We start from the raw sequence: 23,262 nt of genomic DNA, 5'->3' as shown, positions 1-23,262 counted from the left end.
GATTTTCTCCCCGTATAGAAAATAGTCCGCACATTTATTTCTATTACTAAAGTGCATGACCACGCATTTTCCAACATTTCATTTGCCACTTTTTTGCCTATTCTCCTAATCTGTCTGAGTCCTTCTGTAGTCTACCTGTTTCCTCAACACTACCTGCCCCCCCACCTATCTTAGTATCATCTGCAAATTCCATCATCTTAATCACTGATATACAGTACAGCATAAAAAGAAGTGGTCCCAACACTGACACCTGTGGGACACCACCAGTTACCGGTAGCCAACCAGGAAAGGATCCTTTTATATGGCCTCTTCAGAACCCTGACCTCAACATCATCAAGGCTGTCTGGGATTATCTGGAGAGACAGAAGCAAGCGAGACAGCTAAAGTTGGCAGAAGACCAGTGACAAGTTCCCCAAGATGCTTGGAACAACCTACCAGCCGATTTTCTTATAAAACTGCATGACACTGTACCTAAGAGAACTGATGAAGTTTTAAAGCCAAAGGGTGGTTACACCAAATATTGATATTATTAACTTTTTTTACTGTTTGCTTCTCTTTATAATAATTTTTTTGATATTTAGAAACTTTTCATTATTTTTGAAGCATTTTTGCTTTTTACATTTGCCTATTGGGGAGACCTTGCACACCGATCACTGGAAGCTATACAGCTATACAGTGCCCTGCATTGCAATGAACATTAACTGCAACTCTAGGGTCTAGGGTGCTTGTTGGCAGAGAAACGGAAGGAGCTGGACTTGGTGCAGATCTGCTGCTGCCTGTGTTGGTGCGATCTAACAGCGAGTGGTCGTCTTACTTGCTTTTGAACAATGGCCATATGGTGATGAATCATAGGCAACTTCACTAGATCACAAAAAAATGTGTGAATCCAGCAGCAACTGCTCCCACTCTCTCAGCACAACCCTGCTTTGTGCTGTCCTATCTTCAGAAGGATCTGTGGAAATTACAGGGCAAGTCTCAGACCAGAAGACACAGTGTCAGAATAGAGGGACATCCATTTAGAACAAAGATGAGGGGGGATTTCTTTAGCCAGAGAGTGGTGAATCTGTGGAATTCATTGCCACAGATGGCTGCAGAGGTCAAGTCATTGAGTATATTTCAAGTGGTTGATAGGTTCTTGATTAGTCAGGGCATCAAAGGTTACAGAGAGAAGGCAGGAGAATGGAGTTGGTAGGGATAATAAATCAGCCATGATAGAATGGCAGAGTGGACTCAATGGTCCAAATGGCCTAATTTGCTCTTATAGTCTTATTTCCTTCAGGTGAATCATGCCTTTCAGCTTAATCACAAAACCTCCTAAACGTTCACAATCAGAAGCAGGTTTATTTATCTCTGACATTACAGGACGTCTGTTGTTTTGTGGCAGCAGTACAGATATCACATCAAAAATTACTATGTTACAATACCAAACAGAGAGCCAAAAAGTGAGGTAGTCTTCATGTGTTCTTGGACCATCTGAAATCAGGTGGAGGGGAAGAAACTGTTCCTGAAACATTGAGTGTTTGTCTCAGGCTCCTATACCTCCTCTCTGATGAGAAGAAGGCATGTCCTGGGTGATGGGGGTCCTTAATGCTCCTCCCCCAGTTGAGATCAGGGGTGGAGAAGGCGGCATGTCCTGGTGATGGTTACAGCAATTTGAGACTTTTTTCATGCTCATTTCATTCCCCAGTCTACTCTCATACTGCCTGACCTGCTGAGTTCCTCCAGCATTTTGTGTGTATGGAGCCATGGATGACCGCAGAGGCGCATGCCTATTGTCTTGTGTGTTATTTATTGTAATGCCTGCACTGTTTTGTTCACTTTATGCAGTCCTGGGTAGGTCTGTAGTCTAGTGTAGTTTTTTTCGGTGTTGTTTTTTACGTAGTTCAGTCTAGTTTTTGTACTGTGTCATGTAACACCATGGTCCTGAAATAAAATTGTTTCATTTTTACTATGTACTGTACCAGCAGTTATGGTCAAAAAGACAACAAAAGTGACTTGACTTGACTTGACTTGTATTATTCTGGATTTCCAGCATCTGCAGGATTTCGTGTTTAACTTCATTGCTGGTAGTTCTGGTTGATTAAATTGTATATGCATCCTGGAATAATGAGAAACAGAAGTTTTGCTCTTAAGTTTCAAATTCTCATATTAACTCCACATATCCCTATGACATTAATGCTTCTCTAGTCTCAGTACAAAGCTAGGCCATGTTTCCTTAACATGTCTCAGACATGCAGCTCCAGTTCAGGTGCAGGCTCCTCAGAATGAATGATGCAGAACTTCTTGTTCCACAGGCACTGTCAGATCTGCTGAGTTTGTTAGTTTGAATTTCTGGTAGCTCTTTTTCTTTTGATATTGATAATAATTGCTGCAAATCCTTTTCCTGAAACTCTATCCATTGCCTGACTGCTCTTAGCCTTTCCGCTGAGTTCCCCATTTATCAAGGCTAACATACTTCATCTTTATGGATGTATTTGTTCAGATCCAGAATCTTTCTTTTTAACTTTACTAAGAATTCTATCCTGTTATACCCAAGGGACTGCAAACATCAAGGTCGTCAGTCCTGGTGAAGGTTCTCGAACCAAAAGGTCAACTGTTTATTCATCTCCATAGGTGCTGCCTGATCTGCTGCTGATTTCCTCCAGCATTTTGTGTGTGTTGCTCTGGATTTTCTGCATCTGCAATCTCTTGTGTTTACAAGGTTATTATTTTGTTCTCAGTGTAAAATATCCGGAATAGGGTGGCCTGCTCTCTGGGTAATTCCTGAACAATCTTCCTCGGTGTGTCGCCAAGTGCTCGGTTACAATTATCTCACTTGATCCTTCTTGCCATTTTAGGAGCTACCAAAGACATGGGAAAGATGCTGGGCGGTGATGAGGAGAAGGACCCTGATGCAGAGAAAAAGGAAGAAGAAAGGTTAGAAGCACTGCGCCAGGCTGAAGAGGAGCGAGCAAGTAAATATGCCAAAATGGAAGCTGAGCGCGAAGTAATGCGGCAAGGAATCCGGGACAAGGTAACAGCCCTCAAGAAAGGTGATGGAGGCAGATATAATAGAGGAATTTAACAGGCTCTTAGACAGGCAGGGAACAGAGGGAGAAGGACCACGTGCAGAGAGAAGGGATTCAGTTTTATTAGGTTTATATGCAGACAGTGGTAAGTGCATGGAAAACTCTGCTGGGTCTGGTGGTAGGGGTAAATCTATCTGAGACATTTGAGAGACTCTTAGATAGAGTCATAGAGCACTATGGCCCATTCAGCCTATCTAGTCTATACAAAACTGTTATTCTACCTAGCCCCATCGATCTATACCCAGACCATAGCCCCCCTATACATTACCCATCCATGTAACTACCCAATTTTCTTTTAAATCTTGAATTCAAACCTGCATTCTCCACTTGTGCTGGCTGCTCATTCCACAATCTCACCACTCTGAGTGAAGAACCTTCCCCTCAGGTTCCCCTTAAATATTTTTCACCTTCAACTTTAACCCATATCCTCTCATTCTTGTGTCACCCAACATCGGACGAAAATGCCTGCTTGCATTTACCCTATAAATATTCCTCATGATTTTGTATACCTCTATCAAAACTCCTCTTATTCTCCTACCTTCTAGGAAATAAAGTTCTAACCTCTTCAACCTTTCCTATAGCTCTTTCAATGAAGCAACATCCTTGTAAATTTTCTCTGCACTCTTTCAATCTTAATAGACCGTTGATCAGAAGACATAGGAGCCCATTAAATTTGCTCCGCCATTCCATCATGGCTGATTTATTATCCCTCTCAACCTCATTCTCCTGCCTTCTCCCTGTAACCTTTGATGCCTTGACCAATCAAGAACCTATCAACCTCTACTTCAAATATACACTATGACCTGATCTCCACAACTGTCTGTGGCAATGAATTCCACAGATTCATTACCCTCTGGCTAAAAAATTCCTCCACATCTCTGTTCTAAATGGACTATTCTGAGGCTGTGCCCTCTGGTTCTAGACTCACCCACTCACCTACTCTGTCTAGGTCTTTCAGTATATGACAGGTATCAATGAGAACTCCCCCTCATTTTCCCAAGCTCCTTCAAGTACAGAGCCATCAAACTCTCCTCATATGATAACCCTTTCATTCTTGTGAATCTCCTCTGGATTCTCTCCAGTGCCAGCGCATTCTTTCTTAGATTAAGGGGCCCAAAACTGTTCACTATGGTCCAAGTGCAGTCTGATCAATGCTTTATAAAGACTTAGTATTGCATCCTTGCTTTTATATTTGAATCCTCATGAAATGAATGCTAATATTGTACTTGTTCCCTTACCACTGACGCTTAAATTAACCTTTAGAAAGTCTTGCACAAGGACTCCCAAGTCCCTTTGTACCTCTGATTTCTGAATTTGCTCCCTGTTCAAAAAATAGACTATGCCTTTATTTTATCAACTTGAAATTCGAGAGGGAGAAAGTAAAGTCAGATGTAACAGTGTTTCAATGGAGTAGGGGTAATTACAGTGGTATGAGAGAGGAACTGGCCTAAGTAAATTGGAAGGAGCTTCAGGCAGGGATGTCAGCAGAGCAGCAATGGTGTGCGTTTCTGGGAGAAATGAGGAAGGTGCAGAATATGTGTGTTCTAAAAATGAAGAGATACTCAAACAGTAAAGTAGTACAACCGTGGCTGACAAGGGAAGTTGAAGCTATTGTAAAAGCAAAAGAAAGGGCATACAACAAAGCAAAAATTAGTGGGAAGACAGAGGATTGGTAAGTTTTTAAAAACCTACAGAGAACAACTAAAAAAGTAATTAGAAGGGAAAAGGTGAAATATGAAAGCAAGCTGGCAAATAGTATCAAGGTGGAAAGTAAAAATTTTTTCAAGTATGTTAAAAATAAAAGAGAAATGAGAGTGGATATAGGACCACTAGAAAATGGGGCAGGAGAAATAATAACGGGAGACAAGAAGATGGCTGATGAACTAAATGAGTAGTTTGCATCAGTCTTCACTGTGGAAAACACTAGCAGTATGCCTGATGTTGCAGTGTGTGAAGGAAGAGAAGTGGGTGTAGTTACTATTACAAGGGAGAAGGTGCTCAAAAAGCTGAAAGACCTAAAGGTACATAAGTCACCCGGACCAGATGAACTGCACCCTAGGGTTCTGAAAGAGGTAGTGTTAGAGATTGTGGTGGCATTAGAAATGATCTTTCAAAAATCATTTCACTCTGGCATGATGCTAGAGGACTGGAAAATTGCAAATGTCAGTCCACTCTTTAAGAAAGGAGGAAGGCAACAGAAAGTAACTTATAGACCAGTTAGCCTGACCTCAGTGGTTGGGAAGATGTTAGGGTCAATTGTTAAGGATGAACTGATAAGAGTACTTGGTGACACAGGACAAGATAGTACACAGTCAGCATGGTTTCCTTCAGGGAAAATCCTGCCTGGCGAACCTGTTGGAATTCTTTGAGGAGATTACAAGTAGGATAGATAAAGGGGATGCAGTGGATGTTGTATATTTGGACTTTCAGAAGGCAATAGACAATAGGTGCAGAAGTAGACCATTCGGTCCTTCGAGCCTGCACCGCCATTTTGAGATCATGGCTGATCATCTACTATCAATACCCGGTTCCTGCTTTGTCCCCATATCCCTTGATTCCCCTATCCATAAGATACCTATCTAGCTCCTTCTTGAAAGCATCCAGAGAACTGGCCTCCACTGCCTTCCGAGGCAGTGCATTCCACACCCCCACAACTCTCTGGGAGAAGAAGTTTTTCCTTAACTCTGTCCTAAATGACCTACCCCTTATTCTCAAACCATGCCTTCTGGTACTGGACTCTCCCAGCATCTGGAACATATTTCCTGCCTCTATCTTGTCCAATCCCTTAATAATCTTATATGTTGCAATCAGATCCCCTCTCAATCTCCTTAATTCCAGCATGTACAAGCCCAGTCTCTCTAACCTCTCTGCGTAAGACAGTCCTGACATCCCAGGAATTAACCTTGTGAATCTACGCTGCACTTCCTCTACAGCCAGGATGTCCTTCCTTAACCCTGGAGACCAAAACTGTACACAATACTCCAGGTGTGGTCTCACCAGGGCCCTGTACAAATGCAAGAGGATTTCCTTGCTCTTGTACTCAATTCCCTTTGTAATAAAGGCCAACATCCCATTAGCCTTCTTCACTGCCTGCTGCACTTGCTCATTCACCTTTAGTGACTGATGAACAAGGACTCCTAGATCTCTTTGTATTTCTCCCTTACCTAACTTTACACCGTTCAGATAATAATCTGCCTTTCTGTTCTTACTCCCAAAGTGGATAACCTCACACTTATTCACATTAAACGTCATCTGCCAAGTATCTGCCCACTCACCCAGCCTATCCAAGTCACCCTGAATTCTCCTAACATCCTCATCACATGTCACACTGCCACCCAGCTTAGTATCATCAGCTAACTTGCTGATGTTATTCTCAATGCCTTCATCTAAATCGTTGACGTAAATCGTAAACAGCTGTGGTCCCAATACCGAGCCCTGTGGCACCCCACTAGTCACCACCTGCCATTCTGAGAAACACCCATTCACCGCTACCCTTTGCTTTCTATCTGCCAACCAGTTTTCTATCCATGTCAATATCTTCCCCCCAATGCCATGAGCTTTGATTTTACCCACCAATCTCCTATGTGGGACCTTATCAAATGCCTTCTGAAAATCGAGGTACACTACATCCACTGGATCTCCCCCGTCTAACTTCCTGGTTACATCCTCGAAAAACTCCAACAGATTAGTCAAGCATGATTTACCCTTGGTAAATCCATGTTGGCTCGGCCCAATCCTATCACTGCTATCTAGATATGCCACTATTACATCCTTAATAATAGACTCTAGCATCTTCCCCACCACCGATGTCAGGCTGACAGGTCGATAGTTCTCTGTTTTCTCCCTCCCTCCTTTCTTAAAAAATGGGATAACATTAGCCATTCTCCAATCCTCAGGAACTGATCCTGAATCTAAGGAACATTGGAAAATGATTACCAATGCATCCGCAATTTCCAGGGCCACCTCCTTTAGTACCCTAGGGTGCAGACCATCTGGACCTGGGGATTTGTCAGCCTTCAGTCCCATCAGTCTACTCATCACCATTTCCTTCCTAATGTCAATCTGTTTCATTTCCTCTGTTACCCTATGTCCTTGGCCCATCCATACATCTGGGAGATTGCTTGTGTCTTCCTTAGTGAAGACAGATCTAAAGTACTTATTAAATTCTTCTGCCATTTCTTTGTTTCCCATAACAATTTCACCCAATTCATTCTTCAAGGGCCCAACATTGTTCTTAACTATCTTCTTTCTCTTCACATACCTAAAAAAGCTTTTGCTATCTTCCTTTATATTCCTGGCTAGCTTGCGTTCGTACCTCATTTTTTTCTCCCCGTATTGCCTTTTTAGTTAAGTTCTGTTGTTCCTTAAAAATTTCCCAATCATCTGTCCTCCCACTCACCTTAGCTCTGTCATACTTCCTTTTTTTTAATGCTATGCAATCTCTGACTTCCTTTGTCAACCACTGTGGCCCCTTTCCCCCCTTTGAATCCTTCTTTCTCCGGGGGATGAACTGATTTTGCACCTTGTGCATTATTCCCAAGAATACCTGCCATTGCTGTTCCACTGTCTTTTCTGCTAGGATATCCGTCCAGTTAACTTTGGCCAGCTCCTCCCTCATGGTTCCATAGTCTCCTTTGTTCAACTGCAACACTGACACCTCTGAGCTGCCCTTATCCTTCTCAAATTGCAGATAAAAATGTATATTATGATCACAACTTCCTAATGGCTCCTTTACTTCAAGATCACTCATCAAATCCTGTTCATTACATAACACTAAATCCAGAATAGCCTTGTCCCTGGTCGGCTCTCGTACAAGCTGTTCCAAGAATGCATCCCGTAGGCACTCTACAAACTCCCTATCCTGGGGTCCAGCACCAACCTGATTCTCCCAGTTCACCTGCATGTTGAAATCCCCCATAACTACTGCAACATTACCTTTACCACATGCCAATGTTAACTCCCTATTCAACTTGCACCCAATAGCCATGCTACTGTTTGGTGGCCTATAGACAACACCCAGTAGGGTCCTTTTGCCCTTACTGTTCCTCAATTCTATCCACACAGACTCCACTTCTCCTGATCCTATGTCCCTCCTTGCAAAGGACTGAATCTCATTCCTCACCAACAGGGCCACCCCACCCCCTCTGCCCACATTCCTGTCCCTACGATAGCACGTATACCCTTGGACATTCATTTCCCAGGTCTGATCTCCCTGCAGCCATGTCTCCGTTATCCCAACAACATCATAGTTACCCATTCGCACCTGAGCTTCAAGCTCATCCACCTTATTTCTGACACTTTGTGCATTCAGATATAGAATTTTTAGCCCATTTCTCCTCTCTCTGTTTGAATCTCTGCCTATTGTGCTTAACCCAGCTCCCCGAACTCCCATCGGGCTATACGCCCCTAGAATTTTGTTGTCCTTCCTAAATTTACTTACTCTTTCTGCACATTTAACTCCATGTTCCGTCAGACCATCCCTCTGTACATGTGTCCTCCTTATCACTTGTTCCACCTCACCTTTCTCTACTACACACGCTGGAATTAAGGAGATTGAGAGGGGATCTGATTGAAACATATAAGATTATTAAGGGATTGGACAAGATAGAGGCAGGAAATATGTTCCAGATGCTGGGAGAGTCCAGTACCAGAGGGCATGGTTTGAGAATAAGGGGTAGGTCATTTAGGACAGAGTTAAGGAAAAACTTCTTCTCCCAGAGAGTTGTGGGGGTGTGGAATGCACTGCCTCGGAAGGCAGTGGAGGCCAGTTCTCTGGATGCTTTCAAGAAGGAGCTAGATAGGTATCTTATGGATAGGGGAATCAAGGGATATGGGGACAAAGCAGGAACCGGGTATTGATAGTAGATGATCAGCCATGATCTCAAAATGGCAGTGCAGGCTCGAAGGGCCGAATGGTCTACCTCTGCACCTATTGTCTATTGTCTAAAAGGCCTTTGACAAGGTGCCACACATGAGGCTGCTTACCAAGTTAGGAGCCTATGGTATTACAGGAAAGTTACTAACATGGTTAGAGCATTGGCTGATTGGTAGGAGGCAGTGAGAGGGAATAAAAGGATCATTTTCTGGTTGGCTGCAAGTGATTAGTGGTGTTCCACAGGGGTTGGTGTTGGGACCACTTCTTTTTATGCTGTATATAAATGATTTAGATGATGGAATAGATGGCTTTGTTGCCAAGTTTGCAGATGATATGAAGATTGGTGGAGGGGTAGATAGTGTTGAGGAAACAGGTAGGATGCAGAAGGGCTCAGATAGATTAGGAGAATGGACAAGATTGGCAAATGAAATATAATGTTGGAAAATGCTTGGTCATGCACTGTAGTAGTAGAAATAAATGTGCAGACTATTTTCTAAACAGGGAGAAAATCCAAAAATCTGAAAAGCAAAGGGTCTTGGGACTCAATAAAAAAACACCTGTCGTTGGCAGAACTCAGCAGGCCAGACAGCATCTATGGGAGGAGGTAATAACGACGTTTCGGGCCGAAACCCTTCATCAGGAGTGAAGTAACATGGGATGGTCGAGGGAGGATAAGAAGTGGAGGGAGGGATAAAGTAGAGAGCTGGGAAGTGATAGGCTGGAGGGAAATGGGCTAGGGGGAAGGTGGAGAATTATGGGAAATAAAAGAGAAAGAAAGGTAGGGCTGGGGCGAGAGATTATAGTGAGGGGGGAAAAAGAGAGAGAAAGAGAACCAGACTAAAATAATAGATAGGGATGGGGGTAAGGGTGGGGGGCAGGGGTATCAACGGAGGTCCGTGAGTTGGATGTTCATGCCAGCAGGTAGGAGGCTACCTAGGCGGGAGGTAAGGTATTGCTCCATCGACCTGCGTGTGGCCTCATCTTGATGGTAGAGGAGGCCATGGACAGACATGTCGGAGTGGGAGTGGTCTGTGGAATTGAAGTGTGTGGCCACAGGGAGATCCCGCCACTGCTGGAGGACCGAGCGCCGGTGTTCGGCGAAACGGTCTCCCAGTCTGCGGCGGGTCTTCCCAATGTATAAATGGCCACATCGGGAGCACCGGATACAGTATATCATCCCAGTTGACTCGCAGGTGAAGTGGTGCCTCACCTGAAAGGACTGTCTGGGGCCTGGGATGGTGGTGAGGGAAGAAGTGTGGGGGCAGGTGTAGCACTTCTTCCATTTGCAGGGATGAGTGCCCGGAGGGAGGTCCGTGGGGAGGGATGGGGGGGGATGAATGGACAAGGGAGTCGCGTAGGGAGCGATCCCTGCGGAAAGCCAAGAGTGGGGGGGAGGGGAAGATGTGGTTGGTGGTGGGATCACGTAGGAGGTGGCGGAAGTTACGGATGATATGTAGGAGGTGGCGGAAGTTACTTCATCCCCCCCATCCCTCCCCACCGACCTCCCTCCGGGCACTCATCCCTGCAAACGGAAGAAGTGCTACACCTGCCCCCACACTTCTTCCCTCACCACCATCCCAGGCCCCAGACAGTCCTTTCAGGTGAGGCACCACTTCACCTGCGAGTCAACTGGGATGATATACTGTATCCGGTGCTCCCGATGTGGCCATTTATACATTGGGGAGACCCGCCGCAGACTGGGAGACCGTTTCGCCGAATACTGGCACTCGGTCCTCCAGCAGTGGCGGGATCTCCCTGTGGCCACACACTTCAATTCCACAGACCATTCCCACTCCGACGTGTCTGTCCATGGCCTCCTCTACCATCAAGATGAGGCCACACGCAGGTCAATGGAGCAATACCTTACCTCCTGCCTAGGTAGCCTCCTACCTGCCGGCATGGACATTCAACTCACTGACCTCCGTTGATACCCCTGCCCCCCACCCTTACCCCCATCCCTATCTATTATTTTAGTCTGGTTCTCTTTCTCTCTCTTTTTCCCCCCTCACTATAATCTCTCGCCCCAGCCCTACCTTTCTTTCTCTTTTATTTCCCATAATTCTCCACCTTCCCCCTAGCCCATTTCCCTCCAGCCTATCACTTCCCAGCTCTCTACTTTATCCCTCCCTCCACTTCTTATCCTCCCTCGACCATCCCATGTTACTTCACTCCTGATGAAGGGTTTCGGCCCGAAACGTCGTTATTACCTCCTCCCATAGATGCTGTCTGGCCTGCTGAGTTCTGCCAGCATTTTGTGTTTTTTATTTATTTCCAGCATCTGCAGATTCACTCGTGGGGGCTTGGGAGTTCTTGTACAGAACACCCTAAAGGTTAACTTGCAGGTTAAGTCGGTGGTGAGGAAGGCAAATGCCTTGTTAGCATTCATTTCAAGAGGTCTAGAATACAAGAGCAGGGATGTAATGCTGAGGCTTTATAAGGCACTGGTGAGGCCTCACCTTGAGTGTTGTGAACAGTTTTGGGCTCCTCATCTAAGAAAAGATGTGCTGGCATTGGAGAGGGTTCAGAGGAGGTTCACAAGGATGATTCCAGGAATGAAAGGGTTATCATACGAGGAGTGTTTGATAACTCTGGGTCTGTACTTGCTGGAATTCAGAAGGATGAGGGGGATCTCATGGAAACCTTTCAAATGTTGAAAGGCCTCGACAGAGTAGATATGGAAAGGACATTTCCCATGGTGGGAGAGTCTAGGTCAAGTGGGCACAGCCTCAGGATAGAGTGGTGCCCTTTCAAAACAGATGCAGAGAAATTTCTTTAGCCAAAGGTGGTGAATTTGTGGAATTTGTTGTCACATGCTGCTGTGGAGGCCAGGTCTGTTGGGTGTATTTAAGGCAGAGATTGATAGGTTCTCAATTGGACATGGCATCAAAGGTTACAGGGAGAAGGACAGGAACTGGGGTTGAGGAGGAGATAAAAATAAGGATCAGCTATGATTGAATGGCAGAGCAGACTCGATGGGCCAGATGGCCTAATACTGCTCCTATGTCTTATGGTCCTATGGTCATTATGGTCTTGATTCCTTCAATCAAAGTGCATGACCATACTTGCCCTCATGACATTGATTTATGAAGACTAATGTGGCAAAGCTCTCTTTATGACCCGATCTACATGTGACAGCACTTTCAGGGAGTTGCTGACCTGTATTCCCAGATCCCTTTGTTCTACTGCACTGTCACTGAGTAAGTTCTTTCCTGGCCAGTCCTACCGAAGTGCAACAACTCACGCTTGTCCACATTAAATTCCATCTGTCATTTTTCAGCCCATTTTCTCAGCTGGTCCAGATCCAAAGGAGATGGTTATGGACTTTGGAAGACGAAGCTTGCCCTGCTCCCTGTTACTATTGATGTTGAGGACTTGGATGTGGTGAGGACCTTCACATACTAGGGAATGCACTGGGATGACCAATATTGAGGCTGTGTACGAGAAGGGCCAGAGTTGCCTCAACTTCCTGAGGAGACTGGGATTCTTTGGATTATGCAGGCCTCTCCTTCACCTGTTGTCGTCAGTACAACCTTTTATGCTGTGGTGTGCTGGGGCAATGATAGGGTCTTTTAAGAGACTCCCGGATGGCTACATGGAGCTTAGAAAAATAGAGGGCTATGGGTAAAGCCTAGGTAGTTCTACGGTAGGGAGATGTTCGGCACAGCTTTGTGGACTGAAGGGCCTGTATTGTGCTGTATGTTTTTTATATTCTAATGGCATCAACACAGGTGATGCCAACAGGCTCAATAAACTGATTAGAAAGGCTTGCTCTGTTATAGGAGTCAAACTGGACACACTAGAGGCTGTGGTAGCACAAAGGATCCTACGGAAAATCCTGGCAATTGTGGACAATGTTTCTCACCCTCTGCATGCCACCTTGGCTGAACAGAGGAGTACTTTTAGTGATAGATTAAGACAACTGCCCTGCTCCAAAGGGTGCAATATGAAGTCATTCTTACCTTCGGCCATTAGGCTCCATAATGAATTAACCTACAGGCGGGGAAGTGATGGCCTCCTCCTGTTAGACTGTTTGAGGTAACTTATTTTTTATTTTTTCTTACATCTCTTCTAATATTTGTATATCTGTGTATTTGTAATGCTACTGTGACACTGTCATTTCCTTAGGGATCAATTAAGTATCTATCTATTCCACTGCAAGCTTTAAAAGCCTTCCTTGCTCTCCATTACACCATCAATCCTGTTGTCATCCACAAATTTGCTGATGCTGTTAACCATGAACAACAGAAGACCCAGTCCCGATCCCTGCAGCACTCCACTGGCCAGAGGGTCAACCATCTACTTCCTCTCTCTGGCTTTTTCCGTGAAGCCAATGTTGAATCCTATTTACCTCACCCTAAGCTAAAAACATTTTAAATAACTCTGCTCAGGTCCCTGCCATATCTGCATTCACCTCCCATAGGGTCTGAGGGAACACTTCGTTTGGCCCCAGGGAATTATCCCCCCTAACATGCCCCAAGCCAGCGAACACCTCCTCTATAGAGTTCATGAAGTAGATGCCACTTTGCCTTACTTCTATAGACCGTCTCCAGAGTGAATACAAAAATGTACGTAAGATCTTCCCCAACTCTTCTGGCTCCATGCATAGGGGACCACTCTGATCTTCAAGAGGACCAATTTTGTCCCTTGCTATCCTTTTGCTTTTAACGTATCTGTAGAATCCCTTAGGATTCTCCTTCCCTTCACTTCAATTTCTTATATTTCTCAAGTACCTAGTTTGTTCCTACCTTCTTTTGTGTACCTCCCTCTTTTTAACCAGGGCCTCAATATCTCTCAAAAACCAAGGTTCCTTAACCCTGGTTAGGGAAATAGGGTGGGGATGGGATAGAGGGATGATGGAAAAATGGAGGGTTATGTAGGAGGGAAGTTAGATTGATGTTAGAGTAGGTTAAGAAGACAGGACAAAGGGCTAGCACTATGCTGTAATGTTCCATGTTCTCTCAGTGAATGTCCCAACACTGATTCAAGGGGTACTTACAGAAAGAACATATTTTCTCTGTCAACCCTAAGGTATGTGGAGCTCTGGCGCAAGTGAGGGAGGAAAATATTTCCTCTCTCCTTGACTGTGGCCTGGAAGACTTGGGGCCCTGCCATAAACAGGCCATGATCGGAGCTGAGGAGTGAGACTCCAGTCACTCATAGTCCCAGGGATAGCTGAGCTGATTAATGATAATGTAGTCAATGCCAGCGATGTGACGTTGAACCTTCTCTCTGTCCCCACAGTACGGAATAAAGAAGAAAGAGGAAAAGGAGGCAGAGGCGATGGCAGCGATGGAAGCTCAGGCCGAGGGCAGCCTGACCAGGCCCAAGAAGGCCATCCCCGCTGGTTGTGGAGATGAGGAAGAGGAGGAGGAGAGTATTCTGGACACTGTCTTAAAATATCTCCCTGGACCTCTGCAGGACATGCTCAAGAAGTAATGATTTCAGCTCTCTGCAGAATAACCCCTGGTTTTGCTGTTAAGTGTAAAACATTCTCATTGTAAAATGGGACCCTGTAGTTGTCATCCTCACTCAGTGTTGTCTGACAGCCCATTGCATCCTGTCTTGTGGCATGGAACATCCACCACAAATCTGTGTGCCAGTCATGAAGATCCTAACACAATAAGCCATGTTTATAGTCAAATAAAATCTAGACATTTAATAGTGAAATGAAGAAACATATCTTTTTACCAATGTAATCGGTTAGACATTGCAAGGCTCCAGTTAGCTTTCATACAATGTTTGTTCATCATGTCAGTTAAATAAAGCATCAGGTCACAGCACTAGGTCATACCTACAATGCTCCAAAACAAAATCCAACCCCTTCATTACCTCATCTGCTGATGCCAATGTTTGGCAGTGTTCCTACACACCAGAGCTTGTTTTCTGATTAAATTATGGCTACAATAGAAAGGTCTGTAGTTTTACACGTCTATGTCTAGTTCTGTACCCTGTGATGTTGATGTCACTTTGAGCAGGTCTCCAAAAGACAAGAGAATGGGCTAAGGATGCACTGAGCATTTGGTTCCTTGCATTGAAAAGTTTCTGTTCCAAGTTTTAGTATTTTGTGAAATAACTATTCATCAGAACTGTTGTTTTAGAATCGGCTTATTGTCATTCCTGGTCAGTTATGAGTTAAAGTTAATTTAACGTTGTACATGGACTAGAGGACACAGACTTGGTGGATGCAAGTGTGAGTGTGTGTCATCCATTGCTGTGCACTATTAGTATTCTGATACCACAGCCAAGACCTGGGGACTATCACTCACACTGCCCTGGTGTGTGGGTATCAAGTCCCTGGCAAATGGCATGGGATGGATTCACTAATGGAGAATCTGATTAACACTGCAGACAGTTGCTCATCCTTTCAGCTCGAGATCCACCTGTTAATCTGGTCAGACAGAATTTAGGGCGCTTGATAATGTCAAATAGAATCTGTGACTCCAGCAATTGAACCATGGTACCTCAATGTTCTTTTCAAATGTCACAATGCTCCTAAAGGTCAGAACTGGCAACATTTGCAGAAAGCCAATGCTTTTGGCCATCAAAGGGACAGAACTGCTGGTTCTGTCCAGGTGAGACCCTCTCCCAGGTGAGACCCTCTCCCATCACAGAACTCAGGCTGCAACATTTCCTTTCTGTGCAGATGGTGAGGCTGAGAAACTATCTATCCGAGTCACCCTCACACTCACACAATCAGCATCCAACATAAGGCAATAAGTTCGGGCAGCAAACAGAAGGTTGCCACCATACCTACTGACTTCAGCTTGTTATTTTTTTACACAATGCCGTTTGTTCGTCTCAGATAAGGATCTGGTGTTTGCCATATTTGTCAGAATTGTAAATAGATAATATATACAAAATTAAGCCATTTAAAATTGAGATGAAGAATAGATCATATTGCTGGAAATGGGAATTTCCCATTTAATTCATCACTGTGAATTTCCAGGTTGTGTGGGGAATTCTTGTCATTTGAAAATTTGATGATCTTTCTCTGAAGGTGAAGCCACTATACCCTGGGTACTGTAGTTTCCTCAGACATACCAGCTGATGCAATATTATTATTACTGTTCATTTTATTACCCAAGTTGGTTTTTGCAAACATTCTGTGGGGCCTGAATACGGTGCTTTTCCCAGGAACTGTTGATGAGAGGGGAGGAAGGAAAGGTAGAAGGACAGACCAGTATCAGAGTTAAACCACAGGAGTCCAATCTCCTCTCCCAGTGCCTGGATTCCAACTTCACACCTCCCACCTGAGAGCTCTTCTCCATTCTGTGCACTGAAGGCCTGGAGATTCCAGGAGTCCGCGGGAACATTTCAGTTTTCATGGACACTTTGAGCACACTATTGGACATTTTTCTCTGTCAGTCTGGAATGTACTCCTGATAGTGTGGAATGGAGTGTCTGTTTTAGGAGCTGGTGTTGGGCAGGGACCATGGTCTGCTCCATGGAGCCGACTGAGAGTGTCCGGGACCTCTGATGCCTGGTACCTTGAAGTCAGTGCCAGCACCAATGTCATTTGGAAGGATGGAACATCAGCAGTATTATTACTGTTCAAGACAATGCTGGTGGACACCCACCATCTCCTCCCTCCCCTCACTCTGTGTTCCCTCTTCCTCTCACTAGGGCCCAGGTTCCCCTCACTCTTCCCATCATCACCACCCCCGACACTCACCCTTCTTCATCCCCTCCCCCCTCCCTGGGGAACCAGTGAAAATTATTTATTAAAATAGAAGAGCTAAAATATGTTTTGTTGACTGTACATGTTGTGATTTAATTTCAATTAAACCAAAGATGGATGATCTCCCTAGTTGTGTCTAAGCAAAAGTTCTTGTTTTGCTTTGTTGACACTGATCGCTGTGAAAAGGAAATGTTTTTCTCAGGTATTGGTTTTGGGATTTGACCATCTCATTGGACGGCCAAGTGAGTTCAGGAGCCTAATTCCTCACGGCCTTTCCAAAAGCTCACAATGAAGAGAATCAACATCAAATTTCATTTGACAATGATTGATAAACTCCACATATTTCAACACAGAAAGCCATAATGAAGGCTTGGCAGTCTTAAAAGAAATTGTCCCAACAGACAGGTGTGCTAACTGATGGAGAAAATCCCAATCTGTAAATGTTCACACATTGTGCAAAGTGATTATTGTGTGACTGAGGCAGAAACCAAAGCAATAATGTTCTACCTTGTCACATTGCAGAGTGCCAGATACCCACTGGGATTGGGATTCCACATTCCAATTCCTACAGGTTCACATCCCACTTAATCCCTTTGGATCCGACCCAAAGGACCACAGTGGATGGGAATTCCCCAAATCTCCTCCCCTCTGCTGGCACTGGTTGGCACTTGGTCAAGTTTAGTGCAAGTTCGTGAAGTTAATTGTGAAATACACTGTGTATGAAACAACTGAACGTTATTAATGACCCTCTTGTTTTACAACATTTTAATTACCTCTGCAGTAATTTTCTTTAAACAGGTTAGAAGCAAATAAAGAGAATAATAAGTTGCCTCAAGTGTTTGAAACAACAAATATCAAAGAATTTAAATGAAATTAAAGACTGCCAAGCCTCTGACTATGTGACTGCAATATATCTATTAACAGTACTACTGTCTGAATTTGTCCAAGTTATTTGTAGAGTCTTCCAGTAATGTGTTACCGTTCCTTGTTCAGGGTTTCATCGTTATCTACACAGAACATTTAAATTTACAAGAGTTAAGGTTATACTGTTGCTCAAACCTTTGGTGTGACCTGAATTGAAATGTCTGATAGATTTTCAAATGCTTTATCTGTCACCTGCCATCCAGCACGTTTTTAATCACTATGTCCCACAGAGGTGTTGTAGGCAGAGCCTACTAGTCGTTCAGAGCTTTCTGTGTGTTCTGTGTAACTTGGTGAGTTTTGTATTGTAAACCATTTTCTGCTGCTTCACCCAGCTGCATGTTCAGCCTCCAATAGCAATAGAAGATAAACATTATGACTGAAAATTGTGTTAAATCAACAGCTGTGGCCCACTGCATGCCCTTCAGATGGAAGTCACAGTCAAAATAAAATGACTTCATTCAAATTTGTATCTCATCTGTTGTGTGTTTTTATTTAACAAAATGAAATGAAGATTTAAAGGTACCAATACTGTGCACCTGTTCATGAGATGGAACAGGCCAACAGGAACTCAATGGGCAGAATGGATTTCTCTGTCTTCCTGATTTCATAATCTGAAACTTAGCAGAAGGGAAACTATTGAACATTATTCACTTTTTCTTGAAATCATCATCTATTTTACACATCATAAGACCATAAAAACAGAATTGAGCCATTTCACCCAAATCATCACAGCAGACCATTCTCCTGTAGGCAGTGAAGTCATAATTCACAAGTGCACACTTTGTGAATACACAGGTCGACAGCCACAGGATCAATCATTCGTATTTGTTAATCGATGACACACGATAAAGACAGATCATATTTAGATCATAAAAAGTCCCTAAAATACAGGAGCAGAATTAGCCAATTTGGCCCATGGCGTCTATTTCATCATGGCTGATCCAATTTTCCTCTCAGCTCCAGTCCTGTATCCCTTCATGCCCTGACCAATCAAGAATTGATCGACCTCTGCCTTAAATATACATAAAGACTTGGCCTCCACAGCTGCCTGTGGCAAAGAATTCCACAGATTCACTACTCTCTGGCTAAAGAAATTCCTCATCTCTGTTCTAAAGTGGCATCCCTCTATTCCGAGGCTGCTTCCTCTGGTCTCAGACTTTCCCACCATAGGAAACATCCTCTCTACATCCACTCTATCAAGGTCTTTCACTTTTCAATAGGTTTCAATGAGCTCACCCCTCATTCTTCTGAATTCCAGTGAATACAGGTCCAGAGCCATCATATGCTCTTCATATGACAAGCTGTAGAATCCTGGAATCATTTTCATCAACCTTCTTTGAACGCTCTCCAGTTTTAGCACATCCTTTCTAAGATAAGGGACCCAAAACTGCTCACAATACTCCAAGTGAGGCCTCACCAGTGCTTTATAAAGTCCATAAGACTAGAAGACATAGGAGCAGAATTAGGCCATTTGGCTCATCGAGTCTGCTTCCAGAGGCTCAGCCCCTTAGTCCTAGACTCCACCACCATGGGAAACATCCTTTCCACATCTACTCTGTCTAGGCCTTTAAACATTTCAAGGTTTCAATGAGATCTCCCCTCATCCTTCTGAATACCAGTGAGTACAGACTCAGAGCTATCAGATTTTCCTTGTATTCCTACTCTTTCATTACCAGAATCACCCTTATGAACCACCTCTGGACCCTCTCCAATACCAGCACATCTTTTAGATGAGGAGCCCAAAGATATTCACAATAGTCAATGTGAGGCCTCACCAGTGCCTTATAAAGCCCCAGCATCACTTCCCTGCTCTTGTATTCTAGACCTCTAGAAATGAATGCGAACATTGCATTTGCCTTCCTCATCACCGACTCAACCTGCAATTTAACCTTCAGGTTGTTTTGCACAAGGACTCCCAAGTCGGTCTGCATCTCAGATTTTTGGATTTTCTCCCCATTTAGAAAACAGTCTGCACATTTATTTCTTCTAGCAAAGTGCATGACTATGCATGCTCCAACATTACATTTCATTTGCCACTCTCTGCCCATTCTCCTAATCTGTCTAAGAACTTCTGCATCCTTCCTTTTTCCTCAACACTAACTGCCCCTCCACCAATCTTCATATCATCTGCAAAACTGGCAACAAAGCCATCTATTCCATCATCTAAATAATTGATATACAGCGTAAAAGGCGTGGGCCCAACATCGACCCTCAAGGAACAAGTCATTGGCAGCCAACCAGAAAAGAATCCTTTTATTCCCACTCACTGCCTCCTACCAATCAGCCAATGCTCTAACCATGTTAGTAAATTTCCTGTAATACCATGGGCCCTTAACTTGGTAAGCAGTCTCATGTGTGGCACCTTGTCAAAGGCCTTCTGAAAGTCCAAATATACAACATCCACCGCATCCCCTTTATTGATCCTACTTGTAATCATCTCAAAGAATTCCAACAGGTTCGTCAGGCAGGATTTTCCCTGAAGGAAACCATGCTGACTTTGTCCTATCTTGTCCTGTGTCACAAAATACTCCATCACCTCATCCTTAACAATTGACTCCAACATCTTCCCAACCACTGACGTCAAGCTAACTGGTCTAGAATTTCCTTCCTGCTGCCTTCCTCCTTTCTTAAAGAGTGGAGTGAATTTTGCAATTTTCCAGTCCTTTGGTACCATGCCAGAGTCCAATGATTTTAGAAAGATCATTACTAATGCTTCCACAGTCTCCACCGCTACCTCTTTCAGAACCCTAGGGTGCAGTTCATCTGGTCCTGGTGACTTATGCACCCTTAGGTCTTTCAGCTTTTTCAGCACCTCCTTCCTTGTAATAGTAACTGCACCCACCTCTCTTCCCTCACACCCTCAACATCAGACACACTGCTAGTGTCAACGTTACATCCTTGATATAATACTCTAGTCCTTTTGAAATGAATGCTAACATTCCATTTGACTTCCTCACCACAGACTCAACCTGCAAATTAACCTTCAGGGAATCCTGTACAAGGACTCCCAGGTCCCCTTGCGCCTCAGATTTTTTTGTAGTTTCTCTCCATTTAGAAAGCAGTCAACCCTTTCTTTTCTTCGATGAAAATGCATGACCATACAGTTCCTGACACTGTATTCCATCTGCCATTTCTTTGCCCATTCTTCTAATCTGTCTGAATCCTCCTGTAGCCTCCCTAATTCCTCAAAACTATCTGTCCCTCCACTTACCTTCATATCATCTGCAAACTTTGCATCAGAGCCATCAATTCCATCATCCAAATCATTGACATAAAATGTAAAAAGAATTGGACCCAAAACAGTCCCCTGTTGAACACCACCAATCAGCTCTCCTGCAATACCATCAGCTCTTGCTTCTTGTGGGACACATTGATAAAGGACTTCTGAAAATCCAAATACTGTACACAAAATGAACCAATTCTCCTTTATCTATCCTAACATAGAAACATAGAAAACCTTCAGCACAATACAGGCCCTTTGGCCCACAATGCTGTGCCAAACATGTCCTTACCTCAGAACTAAGGCCTCCCCTGCTATCCAAAAGTAGAGCGTTCCTATGAAACCTTTCATAAGCCGAATTGGTGTAAAGCTAAGAAGCAATTACCATTAATTTATATGGGAAAAATTTTTGAGCATTCCCAAACCCAAAAAAATAACCTACCAAATCATACCAAATAGCACATAAAACCTAAAATAACACTAACATATAGTAAAAGCAGGAATGATGTGATAAATACACGGTCTATATAAAGTAGAAATAATGTATGTACAGTGTAGTTTCACTTACCAGAATCAGGAAGATTTAGACAAAACCAATCTGTAGAAAAAAATCAGCACGTACACGCATGCGCACACACCCGCCCGTGCAAGGCTTCATGGTCATGGTAGTCTTTCTCAGGGTAAACACAAGTTTGAAGCAGGTGCCTTTTTTCATAAATGCAAAAATCCTCTTCGGATTTCTTTTGGTTAGCGAAAACAGGCACTAATGTAGGTCTTTCATAAAAGTGAACTGGCGTAAAGTGAACTTTCATAAAGCGGGGGCACCTGTACCTAGACTTACTCATAGACCTCTATTTTTCTAAGCTCCATGTATCTTAAAAGACCCTTAAAAGTCTCTTAAAAGACCCTATTGTTTCCGCCTCCACCACCACCGCCGGCAGCCCATTTCATGCACTCACCACTCTCCGTAAAAAACTTACCCCTGACATCTCCTCTGTACCTTCTTACAAGTAACTTAAAACTATGCCCTCTCGTACTAGCCGTTTCAGCCCTGGGAAAAAGCCTCTGACTACCCACACGATCAATGCCTCTCATTATCTTGTACACCTCTATCAGGTCATCTCTCTTCTTCCGTTGCTCCAAGGAGAAAAGGCCAAGTTCACTCAACCTATTCTTATAAGGCATGCTCCCCAAGATCCCTCTGATCCTCCACACTGTCAAGAGTCTTGCCATTAATGCTATATTCTGCCATCATATTTGAGATACCAAAATGAACCACCTCACACTTATCTGGGTTGAACTCCATCTGCCACTTCTCAGCCCAGTTTTGCATCCTATTAATGTCCCGCTGTAACCGCTGACAGCCCTCCACACTGTCCACAACACCCCCAACCTTTGTGTAATCAGCAAATTTACTAACCCATCCCTCCACTTCGTCATCCAGGTCATTTATAAAAATCACAAAGAGAAGGGGTCCCAGAACACATCCCTGAGGCACACCATTGGTCAACGACCTCCATGCAGAATATACATTTGCCTTCTGTAGGCAAGCCAATTCTGGATCCACAAAGCAATGTCCCGTTGGATCCCATGCCTCCTTACTTTCTCAATAAGCCTTGCATAGGGTATCTTTTCAAATGCCTTGCATTTGAATCCATATACACTACATCTATGTCTCTACCTTCATCAACGTGTTTTAGTCACGTCCGCAAAAAATTCCATCAGGTTTGCAAGCCACGACCTGCCCTTGACAAAACCATGCTGACTATTTCTAGTCATATTATGCCTCTCCAAATGTTCATAAGTCCTGCTTCTCAGGATCTCCTTCATCAACTTGCCAACCACTGAGGTAAGACTCACTGGTCTATGATTTCCTGGGCTACCTCTACTCCCTTTCTTGAATAAGGGAACAACATCCTCAAATCACCAAATCTCCAGAACCTCGCCTGTCCTCATTGATGATGTAAAAATCACTAAAGGCTCAGCAATCTCCTTCCTCGCTTCCCACAGTAACCTGGAGTACATCCCGTCCAGTCCCGGAGACTTATCCAACTTGATGCTTTCCAAAAGCTCCAGCACATCCTCTTTCTTAATATCTACATGCTCAAGCTTTTCAGTCCACTGTAAGTCATCCCTACAATCGCCAAGATCCTTTTCCATAGTGAATACTGAAGCAAAGTATTCATTAAGTACCCCTGCCATCTCCTCTGGTCCCATACACACTTTTCCACTGTCACACTTCATAGGTCCTATTCTTTCACGTCTTATCCTCTTGCTCTTCACATACTTGTAGAATGCCTTGAGGTTTTCCTTAATCCTGCCCGTCAAGGCCTTCTCATGGCCCCTTCTGGCTCACCTTCCTGCTAGCCTTATAATCTTCTGGATCTCTATCATTACCTAGTTTTTGTACCTTTCATAAGCTCTTCTTTTCTTCTTGACTAGATTTACAACAGCCTTTGTACACCACAGGTCTTGTACCCTACCACCATTTCCGTCT

At 43.9% G+C, this 23,262-nt stretch overlaps 1 protein-coding gene across 1 annotated transcript in view; it reads left to right on the top strand.

Annotated features, from left to right (window-relative positions):
• The window catches only part of LOC140737592 (complexin-1), a 132,247-nt gene extending 114,235 nt beyond the window's left edge, over positions 1 to 18,012 (top strand). The window contains exons 3-4 of the mRNA XM_073064043.1: positions 2,838 to 3,013; positions 14,185 to 18,012. Of these exons, the coding sequence (XP_072920144.1) occupies positions 2,838 to 3,013; positions 14,185 to 14,379 (371 nt within the window). The 3' untranslated portion in view covers positions 14,380 to 18,012. The remainder of the gene's footprint in view (positions 1 to 2,837; positions 3,014 to 14,184) is intronic.
• The last annotated feature ends 5,250 nt before the right edge of the window (positions 18,013 to 23,262 follow it).

Source organism: Hemitrygon akajei, chromosome 13 (assembly GCF_048418815.1).
Source record: "Hemitrygon akajei chromosome 13, sHemAka1.3, whole genome shotgun sequence".
Classification (NCBI taxonomy): Eukaryota; Metazoa; Chordata; class Chondrichthyes; order Myliobatiformes; family Dasyatidae; genus Hemitrygon; species Hemitrygon akajei.
The sequence above is the reverse complement of the archived record's forward strand: the minus strand, read 5'-3'. Positions and strand labels throughout refer to the sequence as shown.